We start from the raw sequence: 15,598 nt of genomic DNA, 5'->3' as shown, positions 1-15,598 counted from the left end.
TCTCGAAAAAAATTTCCAAGTTTCTTCGAAAATCCACGTGGGCCGGGCGCGGGTCGCGGGTTGGCCGTAGGTACTGAATGAAGTTTGAGCTTTGGCCTACGCGGGCTGGACGCGGGTCGCGTGCTGGCCGCGTCTATTTGCTAGAAAACCTTCTGAACCTTCTGACCTTTCACGCGGGCTGGGCTCGGGCCACGGGCTGGTCGCGGGTGTTGTTCAACAATCTGATCTTTCGACCTAAGCGGGTCGCGGGTAATCCTTCAAGCATCTTACGCGGGCCGCGGGTATGCCTACACATCAAAAATGAGATTTTTCCAAAAAAACCTTGATTTTTAAGCCAAAACGATCCCCGTAAGGCCCGGTATCAAAAAAATTGACAAAATTTGGAGTAAAACGGGGAACGATTGGTGAAACCTTTCAAAAATTTATTTGAATCCAAAAAAAAACGCTTTGCAAAATGATTTATTTGAATTTGAAAAATGGTGAAAGCACATTGCTTTCCAAAAATGCCCTTCTTTAACGTCTTTGGCGAGACGTCTTCCTGGCTTGCTTCAACACATCGGGACATCCAAATGGATGATTTCAAGAGCATTAGCACTAAAACCTTCATAGAATGGCTTCAACCGATGCCCATTGACTTTGAAAATTTGTCCCGTCTTTTCGCTTTGAATTTCTACCGCCCCATGGTCAAAGGTCTTTATCACAACAAAAGGTCCAATCCATCTTGACCTTAGCTTGCCTGGAAATAACTTCAATCGTGAATGGTATAGTAAGACCCTATGACCCGTTTCACAATGCTTCCGGGTGATGGACTTGTTGTGGAAGAGCTTCGTTTTCTCCTTGTAAATCCTTGCGTTTTCATAGGAGTCGTTTCTCAATTCTTCTAGCTCTTAGAGTTGAAGTTTCCTATGCCTTCCCACCTTGTCAATGTTGAAATTGCATTGCTTGACCGCCCAAAATGCACGGTGCTCTAATTCGACGGGAATATGACATGGTTTCCCAAAAACCAATCTGAAGGGCGACATTCCTATCGGGGTCTTATAATCGGTCCGATAGGCCCATAAGGCATCGTCTAGTCTCAGACTCCAATCCTTCCTTGTCGGATTCACCATTTTCTCTAGAATAGACTTCACTTCACGATTCGAGACCTCCGCTTGACCATTCGTTTGAGGGTGGTAGGCGGTAGAGACACGATGGGTCACGTTGTACTTTTTCAATAAAGCTTCCATCATTTTGTTGCAAAAGTGCGTCCCTCTATCACTAATCAAAGCTCTAGGCACACCAAATCTCACAAACACATTAGATTTTAAAAACTCGATAACCGTTTTGGCATCATTCGATCTTGTGGCTTTGGCTTCAACCCATTTAGAAACATAGTCAACCGCGAGCAAGATGTAAACGTTGCCAAATGAAACAGGAAATGGGCCCATGAAATCAATCCCCCATACGTCAAAATTTTCACAAACAAGGATTGGATTTTGGGGCATTTGGTTCTTTTGCGAAATGTTTCCTGTCATTTGACACCGTTCACAACTTTTGCAAAACAAGTAGCAGTCGCGTGACATGGTTGGCCAAAATAGTCCACATTCAAGAACCTTTCTCAAGGTTCGGCTAGGTCCGAAGTGTCCCCCACAAGCAAATTCATGACAGAATTTCAAAATAGATTGATGCTCTTGTTGGGGTACACATCGCCTAATGATTTGATCGGGACAATGTTTCCACAAATAAGGCTCATCCCACACATAGTATTTTGCATCACTTTTGAGCTTGTCTTTTTGAGCAAGTGTGAATGTGTTCGGATACCTTTTCGTGACCAAAAAGTTAACGATATCGGCATACCAAGGAATAGATTGAGTAAGGGAAAAGAGATGCTCATCTGGAAACTCGTCCCGCAACGGGAGAGGAGTTTCATTTGAAGTGATCCAGCTTAGATGATCGGCCACAAGGTTCTCGCATCCGCTCTTATCCCGGATTTCCAAGTCAAATTCTTGTAACAGTAGGATCAAACGGATGAGTCTCGGCTTTGCATCTTTCTTTGTCATCAAGTACTTGAGAGCCGCATGATCCGAATACACTATGACTTTGGTGCCAAGTAGATATTGTGGAAACTTCTCCAAAGCAAACACTATGGCTAATAGCTCCTTCGCCGTGGTAGAGTAGTTGCTTTGAGCATTGTCTAGTGTCCTTGATGCATAATAGATCACGTGGGAGGCCCTCCCATTCTTTTGACCCAAAACGGAGCCTATCACATAGTTGCTGCATCACACATGATCTCAAAGGGGAGATCCCAATTTGGTTCTTGCATAATGGGAGCGGATGTAAGCAACTCTTTGAGCTTGTCAAAAGCTTCTTTGCACGCCTCGTTGAACTCGAAATAAACCTCCTTTTTCAAGAGTTGGCACATTGGTCTTGTTATCTTTGAAAAATCCTTGATGAACCTTCGGTAGAAACCTGCATGGCCCAAAAAAGAACGAACTTCCTGAACACAAGTCGGGTAAGGTAAGCTTTGAATAACATCAATTTTGGCCTTATCTACCTCAATTCCCTTTTTAGACACAATGTGACCCAAAATGAGACCTTGACTCACCATGAAATGGCATTTTTCAAAATTTAAAACCAAATTTGTTTTAATGCATCTTTTTAAAATTTTGGTGAGATTGGTCAAACACTCTTGAAAGGAGTTGCCATATACCGTGAAATCGTCCATAAAAACCTCAATTATGTTTTCAACGTATTCCGAAAAGATACTAACCATACAACGTTGGAAAGTGGCCGGGGCATTACACAATCCGAATGGCATTCTACGGTATGCGAAAGTGCCAAATGGACATGTAAAAGTTGTCTTTTCTTGGTCCTCCGGTGCCACCGGGATTTGTTGAAAACCGGAATACCCGTCTAGACAACAATAATGGTATTTCCCTGCAAACCTTTCTAACATTTGGTCGATGAAAGGCAATGGAAAATGATCTTTTTGTGTGCTTGCATTGAGTTTGCGGTAGTCAATACATACTCTCCACCCGTTTTGCACACGGGTGGGGACCATCATACCTTTGTTGTTTTCGACCACCGTGATTCCCATCTTCTTTGGAACGACTTGTACCGGGCTCACCCACTTGCTATCCGAGATTGGATAGATCATCCCCGCATCTAGGAGCTTCAAAATCTCTTTCTTGACCACTTCCATCATTGGCGGATTCAGCCTTCTTTTTGCGTCCCGTCTCGGCTTGCATTCATCCCCCATTAAGATCTTATGCATACAAGTGGAGGGGCTCAATCCCTTGATATTCGCAATCGTCCAACCCATGGCTTCTTTATGCTCCTTCAACACCTTGACGAGTTGTTCTTCTTCAAATTCGGTTAAGTGAGTTGAAATGATAACTGGAAGGGTTTCATTCTTTCCCAAATAGGCATACTTCAAGTGTTGAGGTAAGACCTTCAATTCCAATTCAGGTGGTTGAACAAGGGATGGGGGCAATTTTGTATGAGTTGGGGGCAATTCAACTTGCTTGACATCTAATCTTGTGGATTTCTTCATCTCCATTTTATTTACCAACTTCTCAACTTCCGGATCCAAAGAATAAAGCTTTAATTGGTCGGCTAGCTTCCCACAATCGAATCCTTTGCTTAAGATCATCTCCAATATATCACCGTTAGATAACTCGAACAATTCTTGAGTAATTGGCTCGACAACATCAAAAAAGTACAAAGATGAAACATCACTAGGATATCTCATGGCATCATAAATATTAAAACTTATTATTTCACCATCAAACTTCATTGTCAAACTTTCCGCATACACATCGATCTTCATCCTAGCCGTCTTCAAAAATGGTCTCCCAAGCAAGATTAGAGCCGATTTGGAGGACACTTGCTCATCTAGATCAGTCACATAGAAATCCGCCGGGAAGACCAATTGGTTCATTTGCACTAGGACATCTTCCAAAACGCCTCTAGGAAAGACACTTGATTTATCCGCAAGAGAGATTATGACACCGGTTTCACTTAAGGGCCCGACATTCAATGATTCATACACTGAATAGGGCATGACATTGATAGAGGCACCAAGATCAAGCATAGCACTACTAAAAGTGAACATTCCAGGATCTTTGCATTTGAGTGGAAGTTTCCTTTGTAAAACCGCAGATGCGTTTTCATTCATCAAAATTTTCTCATTTCCCTTCAACTTTCTCTTGTCGGTGCAAAGTTCTTTCAAGAAATTTGCATATCTCGAAATTTGCTTGATCGCATCAAGTAGAGGGATGTTTATTTCCACCTTTCGGAAGGTGTCCAAAATCTCTTTCTCTTCCATATTCTTCTTTGAAGTTGCAAGTCGGGAGGGGAACGGTGGTTGAGTGGCTATTGGTGTTACTAGAAGGGTAGACTTCTTTGGAACTCCGGCTTATGCATCGTTCTTGACTGTAGGTTCTTCAATGGGAATGATCTCTATTTCTTCCTCTTCTTCCCTTGGCTTCTTCTTTGAAATACTTTCTCCGGCTTGTTTGCCACTTCTCAACGTCACCACATTGACATTTGGGTTCTTTTTGGTTTGAGAAGGGAGTTTACCATTTGTGCTTCAAGGTTGGAGATACTAGTCCTTGTCTCTTTTTGGAATTGTTGGGTACTAGTGGCTAGAGATTTGACAATGTATTCAAGAGACATTTCGGAGCTACTTGGTTGAGATTGAGGAGGTTGTTGATGATGATGTGGAAGGTGCGGTTTGGGTTGATAGTGTGGTTGTTGATGTTGGTATTGAGGTTGTGGTGGTGGATAGGACGGTCTAACCAATGCATTTTGAGGCAATGGTATTGAGTTGTAGCTCATGTTGGGATTTGGCTTCCAACTCGAATTATATGTATTTTGGTAACCGGATGGTTTGTTGTGGTAGTTTTGGAACTCTCCCGTGGCATTCACATGTTCCGCATCTTCTTGAAGGATGGGACACATATCCGTAGGATGTCCCATTGTTGCACATATTCCACAAACCATCACTTTTGGAGTTTGTCTCATGGCTAGCTTTTGGACAACGGAGGTTAGATCTTTTATTTGAGACTCAAGATTTGATGTTCCCACTTCATTGACTTTGTGTTGTGTGTCTCTCTTCATGTCTTGGCGTGGGCCAAAATGTTGTGAATTTGCGGCTATGGTGTTGAAAAGTTGTCTTGTTTGTTGTGGGGTTTTACTAAAGACATCTCCACCACTTGAGGCATCAACTAGTCTTGTCTCCATTGGCAACAATCCCTCATAGAAGTGTTGAATGAGGAGTTGTTCCAGAATTTGGTGTTGTGGGCAATTATAGCACAAGTTGTTGAACCTCTCCCAATAATCATGGAAAGTCTTATTTTGACCTTGGCGGATTCCACAAATCTCATTTCTAAGACTTGAGACTCTTGAGGCGGGATAGAATTTATCAAGGAAAGCTCTTGCCATGTCGGTCCATGAGTTGATCGACCCCGGTGGAAGATAGAATAACCAATCTTTTGCTCTATCGGCCAATGAAAAGGGGAATGCCCTTAGCTTGATTTGGTCATCGGTTGACCCTTGTGGCTTCATGCTAGTGCAAATAATGTGGAACATCTTCAAATGCTTATGAGGGTCTTCATTCTCCAATCCATGAAAAGTTGGTAGATGATGGACTAAACTTGACTTCAACTCCGAGCCTCCTTCCAAAACCAGGTAATTGATACCGGTTGGAGTTTGTGTAACATTGGTCTCCATCATTTGCCTCAAAGTTCTTTCGGGAACTTCTCCTTCGTCCGCCATTGCAATTGGTTCAATAATGGGTGGGTTTTGTTGTAGGGGTGGTGTTTCGGGAGTTTCTTGGCGAGGGTCGGGACTAGAATCGGGTTCTATATTACTTAATGAAGCGGTTTCAACCTCCGGGTCCCCGTGGGGGTTAGAAGTTTGACCACGTTCAACTCATTTTTCCTTCGCCAAACGCTTTGCTTCTTTTTCAATTTCTGGGTTGTAAATCAAGTCACCTGTACGCTGAGATCTAGGCATAGAGAAACAAATTGATTAAAAATAAACCAATCCCCGGCAACGGCGCTAAAAATTTGGTGGTTGTCGAGGCCAACACAAATAATAACCCTAAATATTACACACTAAAATAGTGTATAGTGGTAAAGAGATCGAATCCACGGAGATTGGTTCAATTTATAATTCTATGAAAAATCTCTTTGTAAAAATACTTGTAAAATAACAATAAAAATAAAATGGGGGGGGGGGGGGTTGGTGTTTTGAAATACTTGAAACAAACTAGAATTAACTATGAATTAAATAGACAATTTCAACAAAAATAAGGGTTTGATATAAAATCAATAAGGGAGAGATGGTTGACTTAAAGTTTCCTCACTTTGACTTTTGATGAACATATCATTAGAATCCAATGGTGCAATACTTTGACTTAAATCCTTAATTTGGCTATAGTAATCCAAGGAGCTTGAGATTACCTAGACTTTTCTTAATTGTTGAAATGGCTAGAGAAGCTCATAACAATTTCCTTAGTCAAAGTCACTAATTCAAAATAGCATGTAATTAGTGAAAGTCAACTAGGATTAAGAACTAAAAAGTCACCAAATCCAAGAGGGGTCAAATGCTTTCACCACCATGTTGGAGGAAATGTTTTTATGATTGTGTGAAGCAAAAACAACACAAAAATCATTTGTTGCTTGCTAATTTGAGGATCATTTACTTAATCAAGAAATTAGCCAACTAATCACCACAAACACATTTAAACTCATGAATAAAATCATACTAGTAGTGATAATATGATAAAACACAAAACATTTCCATAAAGATTTAAGAACAAGTTCTTGGATTCTTCAACATTCAACAAAAGTTCAAAGGATTCAACAAAAAGTCAACCAAGATTAGTTTAGCCAAGCATGACTAAACTCAAAGAAACAAAGTTAGATGAAATTGTACCAAACATTTTACAATAATCAAGAGGTGAAATCAAGATGTTCTTGAGGTGTTCTTGGCCTTCAAAAACACTCCAAACACCAGAGAGAATAAGTCAAACTCGGACCTTCAAGATAAGGCTGAAGAGGCTCACCAACCTTCCCAATATAGAGCTCTAGAGAAAATCCCGAAATTTCCCTTGTCAGGAAACCACGCGGGCCGCGGGGAATCATACGCGGGCCGCGGGCTCTGATGGGATTTTTGGGCTTCTTCAAGTTTTGGGCCCCCACAGCTAATCCATTGGCCCAGTTCGAATCCAATCAGCTCCTAGCCCATTTTTATTCAATATTTCTTCAATTAAAGCCCAATTTCTCTATCCACATCACTCAAAACTTCCGCAAACTCCCAAATATTGATCTTGCACACTCAAGAATTCTCCCGCGTCTTTCAAATTTAAAGCTCAATTCTTCCAAGCCTTCAAGCAATTGACAAGTCCACCCCATGAATCACCTTCATAGCCATCAAGCACGAAATCCATAATTCCCTTCAAGCCCAATCGCCTCCCAAGAGTGCCGCCCCGCTAGTTTCTAAGAAAATCTGCAATAATGCTCAAGAAACTAGAAAGTACCCCGAAATGGTCATAAAAATAACAAAAGGGAAAATATGCATGGAAGTTAACTAAAATGCGAATGAAATGTGCTAAAATAAACTATAAAAAGAAGTAAATAAAATGAAGCTATCATGATTAAATACATGAGAAGAATTAGTGAAGTGAAAACACAAAAATGAATATTGTTTTTATAAATCATATATGATTGGATACATATAATCACATGTGATTATATGTATCTAATCACACATGATTTATCTAGACAAGATTCATATTCACATTTTCGATTCAATAATTGTTCTTTATCCAATTTAATCATATGTGATTAAATACACATGAAAAATTATTGAACTGAAAACATCAAAGCGAATCTTTTCCACATAAATCATACGTGATTTAATATATATAATCACATATGATTAAATAGACGAGAATATTATTGAACTGAAAACATGAAAACAAATGTTGTCCATATAAATCATATAATTAACCACATATAATCACATATGATTAAATACTTAAGAACGTTATTAAATTTAGAACGCGATTTTTTTTGTCCACATAACTTATATGTGATTAAATACATATGAGCACATATGATTATAAACACGAGAAAAACTGTTGAATAAGAAAATAAAATCAAATCTTATTCATTTAAAACATATGTGATTGGATATATATATATATATATATATATATATATATATATATATATATATATATATATAACCACATATGATTTATTTGGACAAGATTCGTTTTGCGTTCTCGATTCAGTAATTGTTCTTTGCCCACTTTAATCATATGTGATTAAATACATTTAATCACATGTGATTAAATACATCTAATCACATATGATTTTAATTAGAAAAAAGAATCTTGTATATGCATATCATATTTGATTAGATACATATTATCACATGTGATTATGTACACTCGAACAACAATTGAATTAAGGACGCAAAAACAAATATTATCCACATAAATCATATGTGATTAAATACATATAGTCACATATGATAAAATACATAAGACCAATTATTAAATTGAAACCATGGAAATAAATATTATCCACATGTTTGATTATATATATATATATATATATATATATATATATATATATATATATATATATATATATATATCCAATCACATATGGTTTTTCTGGAGAAGATTCACTGTCACGTTCTCAATTCAATAATTTTTCTTTGTTAAATTGAATCATATTTGATTAAAAAAAATCTAATCACATGTGATTATATGTATCTAATCACATATGATTTAATCACACGTGATTACACATATTTAATCATATGTGATTTATTTGGAAAATATTTGTGTTTAACGAATGTTGTTTATATAAACCATATGCGATTATCTACATATAATCATACGTGATTATATGCATCTATTCATACGTGATTATATGCATCTAATCACATGTGATTTATATGATTAAATACATATAAAAAAAGTCCATATAAGCACACATGATTTATGCCATTTTATGTTTTTAAACACATACAACGTTAATGATTGTAGGTAGTGGGTGGTGGTCGTGTGGTGGCGATGAGTGGTGAAGATAGGGTGTAGTGGTGATGGGTGGTAGTGGTGGGTGGGTGGTGGTGCCGGGTCATGGGTAACGAGGGTTGTGGGTGATAATTGATTTGTGGTGGTTATGGGTGGTGATAGGTGGTAGATGGTAGTGGTAAAAGGTGGTGGGTTGACAGGTGGGGTGGTGGATGGTAGTGGTTATGGTAGGTGGGTCGGTGGTGGTGATGTTAATGGATGGGTGATAGCGGGTGGTGGTGATTGGTGGTAGTGGTATATGGTGATGCTTGGTGGTGACGGTGGTGGTAGGTGATGTGTGGTGATTATGGTAGTTGGGGATGATGTTGGTGGGTGTTAGTTAGTGGTAGGGATGGTGGTGACAGATGGTAGTGGGTGGTGAGTGAGGTGATGGTGATGGGTGGTGGTTGAGGCAGGTGGTGGTGGATGTGATGGGTGGTGTTAGTTGTGGGTGGTGGTAGTGGGGGTGGCGAGTGGTGATGGTGGTGGGTGGTGGGTTTGGTGGTGATGGTAGGTGTAGTGATGGGTTGTTAAAGCGGGTGTTGGTGGTTATGGGTGGTGGAGATGAGTGGTGGGGGTGGTGATGGTGGGGTGCTGGTTACGGGTGGTGGTGGTGGTTCGGTGGGTGGCGGGTGGTGGCGATGGTGGAATAAAATAATATCAAAACAAACATTTAAAATACACATAAAATAAGTTCAAACATTTGATGTCTACAAGTTCAAACATTTAAAATACACATAAAATAAATTTTTGATCAATCATGCATTAGATAAAACACAACAATAATTTTACGTCTATCCAAATATATTAAAAAGAAACATAAATAATATCAAAACAAAATATAGTTTTAGATTAATACATACATATCAAGTAGGGCTGACAATTCTCGACACGACCCGTGACATGACCCGCGACACGACAGAAAATAAATAGGTTTGGGTTGAGTTTTTCAACCCGCCAATCCGCTAACCCGCCAACCCGTTTATTAAACGGGTCATATGTGGGTTTTCTCAAAAAATAAATGGGACCCGCCAACCCGTTTATATTCTTAATAAAAAATTATTTTTTTTTTAAATGTATTTATGTATCAAATATTAATATTTAATAAGTATTATATAACATATATCATTGATTGATAGACCATTTGACTATTTGACATTTTGACTTGTGATGAATGGTCTAAAATTATAAGTCGTAACCTATAAGGCTAAGTCTGTAATATGTTTCTATGAATGTTTTTAATTTTCATTTGGATGTTTAAGACTTAAATGTCTAAAATTCAGATCCACGAACCCAAATATGACCCATAAACCCACCAACTTGTGAATCCGTATAAATAAATGGGTTGGCGGGTCATATATTGGTTTATGTTCCAAACCCGCCAACCCGTGATCCGTATATTTAAATGGGTTGTGTTTGGGTTGACATATTTTGACCCACAAACCCGAACACGACACGATTGCCAGTCCTAATATCAAGATCAAACCAAATCAAGGATTTTAAGACTTTGGAGTTTCAAGTGCATCACTCTCACAATCGCTTAGTAAATAAAATTCACTATCAGCTTTTCCTTGTCAAAAATAGTCTTTCCCATCAAAATCGGTTTTTAACAGTTCAATATAACCGTTTCAACGGGTTTAGAGACCGACTAATTCGACCCATAATGCATTTTAACTCAATAGAGTTTAATAGACTGTAACATCATCTTTGTACATTCCATACATCTCTAAGACTTTTTTCTTATGCACTGAACTCCACAATGTTTAGTGAAACATTACAAAAGCTAGTTGATAATATTTAAGATTTAAAAAACTTTTTTTTTCTCATTCAAAAGTTCAATGTCCATTGAACTACAAATGAATTAAATGCCAACTTGACATCTCATAATATCTCATAATGATAAAGTTTATCTATTGAATAATAATTAGACTTTTCACCTTCTTTACGTCTCTCATTGAACTCTCAATTTTGGATGTCCTCTGTTTCAACTTGAACCCTTATGTTAACACAAATGGCGATCGAGCTACCGTAGGCTTAAATTTCAATAAAAAATGATTATAATTGCAAAATGTGAAGCAAAATATATTAATACATAAAGAGTAGAAATGGAGTGCTCTAATCATTAAAACTTCAAACTATTTCATGAATGGCCAACGGTCTTTAATATAAGACAATTTATTATAAATGCCTCTTAAGATGGTTCTGTGTGAATGATCTCCTTAATTTTGTACAAACTTGGAACCCGTGTGTTACTCGCAGCTTGTGTATGGCAGAAGGTTTCAATTTCAGCTTATTCCTGTACACTTTATATGCAACTCTATTAAAAACTCTAAACTTCCAAGTTCCTCGGTGATTTCTCCACCTGGTTACAAAAGGGGAGATGGAAACATCTCAAACGTTTCATCTTACAGATGCTACTTGGAATATCTTCTAATGATGCACACTTTTTTAGGATCAGCTTCTCTAAGCATTCTAATTGCCCAAGATCCTCGGGTAACTTCTCAAGGAGTCCACAAGATTCAAGATCTAGAGATTTCAGATGTTTCAGCATACAAATGCTACCTGGAAGACTCCTAATACGTGAAGAAAACAAGTTTAGCTTCTCTAAGCATACTAATTGGCCAAGCGCCTCGGGTACCTCCTCAAGAAGCAAACAAGATTTAACTTTGAGAGATCTCAAACATTTCAACATACATATGCTATCTGGAAGACGTCTAATGCCTGTAGACAACAAACTTAGCTTCTCCAAACATTCTAATTGGCCAAGATCCTTGGGTAACTCTTCAAGAAGCAGACAAGATTCAAGTTTGAAAGATCTCAGATGTTTCAATAAACATATGTTATCCGGAAGACATTTAATGTCTGTGGACAACAAATTGAGCTTCGCTAAGTATTCTAACCGGTCAAGGTCATTGGGCACCTCTGGAATACAGCCCTTCAATGTAAGGTGCCTAAGGTGTTGTAAACCACAAATGCTTCCAGAAAGACACTCAAGTTTTTTGCGAGGCTGAAGATCTAGATAAACAGACTTCTGACCATTTCCGATCGGTAAGGGCTCTTCTTCAGAATAGATACATGTAAACCGAAGCTTTGGCAAATTGTCGTAGGAGTACCTTTGGGATTCATGTAACTCCACAGTCAGCTCTAACTTAGATAAAGAAAGAAGCTTCAGTGATTCCAACCCTTTCACAAACAAAAAAGATTTTTTAAACTTTGAACAACCAATTAAGTTTAAATAGACGAGCTTTCCTAGACATCCATCGGGCACATGAAGTTCTTTCAAATCATGACATCCTTTAAGATCTAACCTCTCGAGATTACAAGTCAGCCCAAGGTCAAGGGTCCTCAATTTTGAATAACTAAGGTCGAGGAACCTCAGCTTCTTAAGTACCTATCATGCAAAAAGAAGAAATGTAAGATGACTATTGCTGTATGTAGTATGTACTAACAAATAGTTGTAAAGTAACCATTGTACCTTTTCATCTCCTCTTTCCCAAAGGTTTGTGATTCTGCTTCTAGGCAATTCAAGTCCAACAAGATTATTTGCTCTAAATGTTTGGGGTAAAGACCGAAGAGGGTAACCCTCCCAACTTAGAAACTGTAATGCATTTGAAAAGTATTGTTTGGCTTGATCAAACTTCCAATCACTAGGAGAACACTCATTTTCTCTCTCAGAAACCAGAAGAACTCTAAGTTTCTTCAGGTTTCCAAGGCCTTTCATAACGATTTCCGGATGCAGTTCCACCTGCTCGAGTCGTATGCATGTTGTTGCTTTAGTACCCTGTAATCCAAAATTAAGTCGTCGCAATGAAACCAGTGTTATAACTAATAAAAATGTGTTCGTTTTTTCCATGTTATAAGTAAATTTGATACTTACCATATCCTCAGATAATAAGACTTCAATTTCCTCGCGATCCCACAGTCGGCTGTGTTTGTTGGGCTTGCGGGGGTGAGTTCGTTGAACTAAATTCCTGCCCAATTCTTCTATGCTATCATGCACAGCCAAACGCTGATTTGAAATAGTTATGAGGGATTTTTGTTCAAGAACTGATAAACCATATATAGCATGTAATCCACAGCTTTCAAGTATTCTAATTGCATCCTCTTTCTGCAACCCCTTCATGAAACATGCAACATCTAGAAATATTTCCTTGTGATCATCCTCTAGACTGGTATAGCTTATTTCCAATTTTTTTAGAGTTTCTTGACACGGAATCTTTTCTAGCCTTTTTAGTGCATCTACCCATTCAAGCTCTTCTTTACCACGCAGAGAAGAACCCAAAACTTTGATAGTTAAAGGAAGACCATCAGCATAATGTACAACTTTTAGTGACAGCTCTTCATACCTTTGCATTGGAGCATATCTCTCAAATGCATACCTATTGAAGAGGCTAATTGCTTCCTCCTTCGACAATAAGTTGACATCATAAATCCTATTCACTGAGTGTGCTTTCAGCACTTGCTTGTCTCTTGTTGTAATGATAATTCTACTTCCGTCCTTAAACCAATTCAAAGCACCAGCTAACGCCTCAAGCTGCTCTTTACGATCCACATCGTCTAGAACAAGAAGCACTTTTTTAAAGCGCAGCCTTGTTTCCATCATAAATTTTCCATCATGAGAATTATGCTTGTTTCCATCTTTTAATACATCTGAAAGGACTTGTTGTTGCAATGACAGTAAACCCCGTGGTGTTTTTGAAGCTTCCCTCACGTTCTCAACAAAGCATATACCTTCAAATTGGAATGATACTTTATCGAAAATAGCTTTGGCCAAAGTTGTCTTCCCAATGCCCCCCATCCCCTTTATCCCGATCATGATGACATCATTGTTCAAGCCAATCTCTAAAGACGACTCCAGATCTCGCATTCGGGATTCCATGCCTATTAGATTTTCATCATTGCTCAAACGTATGGAACGTAACTTGAGTGAAACTTCTCCAACAATTTGATCGATGGCTTCAGCTTCATGCCTGTAGATTAAAGAAGATTCAAGTAACTTGCTCAACAGCCCACATAACCAATGAGTTTCAGGTCTACAAACAACCAAATTCACATACTAACAGCATACGCATATTTCATGTTTCATCTATCTGACTAAGCTTTAAATTAGAATTTGACAATACAACATACATGCCAAGATGAACCTATGTTAGAAATACCCAAATGAAAGAATAGTAATGCAGAGATATGATAAAGGAATTACCCATTAGCAATCTCTTTCAAATCCCATCCTACCAGATTGCCTGCTTCTTTCAGAGCCTCTTTCCATTTCCCAGCCTGTTCGCTGGTGTTATGTTTGGCGAAGGCTGCTCCAACTGGTCCACTTTGTCTGCGTACGTCAGTGGGCTCCACATCATAAAAGAGCGGGTAAGCTATCTGTTCGATCGAATCCTGGCACTCCATGATCTTCGCAACCTCCTTCAAGCACCAAGAAGAAGATGCATAGTTTTTGGAGAAAACAATGATAAAGAGCTTTGACTCTTCAACAGCTTTAAAGAGCTCATCGATCTTTTTTCCTTTCTCGAGTTCCTCACTATCCTTGAAGGTGTGAATACCTTGTCGTGTAAGAGAAGCGTAAAGATGATCAACAAACGTCTTACGCGTGTCTTCACCACTAAAGCTTAAGAACACATGATACTTAAAGATCTTCTGAACGGATGATGATGAGGCGGAAGACGCCATTGAAAGATTTCTTGATAAATCTTACATATATTGAATCTTTATTGTGAGGAATTTTACGCAATAATTGCAAAGAAACTAGGGATCGGATGTGAACCTGCAGACAATCCGATCTCAATATTCCCTTTCGGATAAGAATAATATAAAGTACACATCAACGAACTTTCTAACAGGTTTCAAATGCCTCACCAAATTATAATAAGAAAAAAAAATTATAGAAATCCTCCTTGTGTTTGTTAAAATTTTGCATTTAGTCATTCTCTTTTGCATTTAAGTATTTAAATGATGGGATAAATATTAGGGTGTTCCTTTGGATGGATCAGTTTGATCCCATCAAATCAAATGAATCCAAATTGATTTTCGGTTTTCAAAACATGGATCCGAATAGTCCAAACTAAATTCAAATTCGATCCGATCCGATCCAATTACAATTCGGTTGGATCGGTTTTTATAATTCGGTTTTCAAAAACCAAAATATTTTAAAACGACATATAATTATAATATTACCCAATTTTACACATGAAGCGAAAAAAATTATTTAGTTGTGATTTGAAATTTACGTACAAACAACTACTAACCAGATATATTATAGTTAAATATTTTATAAATAGAAAACTTTTGAGAGATAATACATATTGATGTTTTTTTATCGGGTGAAATGTTTTGAACTTATATGAAAAAATAAATTACAAAATCAATAGAGAACTATAGATATATATTGTAAATAAATGAATAATAAATGTTTATTCGGTTTTTTGGGACTATTCGGTTCTTATTTTATAAACAAATACTAATCCGAAATCCAAAATAATAATTCGGTTTTGTTGAAAACCAATCCAAAAA

The 15,598-nt window shown here is 38.0% G+C and overlaps 1 protein-coding gene across 1 annotated transcript; it reads right to left on the bottom strand.

Moving 5' to 3' along the window:
* Positions 1-11,043: 11,043 nt before the first annotated feature.
* On the bottom strand, positions 11,044-14,884 carry LOC145101676 (TMV resistance protein N-like). Its single transcript, XM_079038931.1, has 4 exons — positions 14,280-14,884; positions 12,954-14,046; positions 12,552-12,857; positions 11,044-12,467 (listed from the first exon to the last, which is right to left on the bottom strand). The coding sequence occupies exons 1-4, from the start codon at positions 14,756-14,758 to the stop codon at positions 11,406-11,408; spliced, it is 2,940 nt and encodes a 979-aa protein (XP_078895057.1). The 5' UTR covers positions 14,759-14,884; the 3' UTR covers positions 11,044-11,405.
* Between the last annotated feature and the right edge of the window lie 714 nt (positions 14,885-15,598).

Source organism: Lactuca serriola, chromosome 4, assembly GCF_051521515.1.
Source record: "Lactuca serriola cultivar US96UC23 chromosome 4, Lser_US96UC23_V15, whole genome shotgun sequence".
NCBI classification, from domain to species: Eukaryota; Viridiplantae; Streptophyta; class Magnoliopsida; order Asterales; family Asteraceae; genus Lactuca; species Lactuca serriola.
This window is presented reverse-complemented; position numbering and strand designations above follow the sequence as displayed.

Bases quoted from the DNA above. Each gene is read 5' to 3' on its own strand.
- LOC145101676 (XM_079038931.1), bottom strand. From the start codon at position 14,758: ATGGCGTCTTCCGCCTCATCATCATCCGTTCAGAAGATCTTTAAGTAT. The intron at 14,047-14,279 runs GTAATTCCTTTA...TTTAATCTACAG, and splicing joins TTGAAAGAGATTGCTAATGG to GCATGAAGCTGAAGCCATCG. The intron at 12,468-12,551 runs GTACAATGGTTA...TTTGCATGATAG, and splicing joins GGGAAAGAGGAGATGAAAAG to GTACTTAAGAAGCTGAGGTT.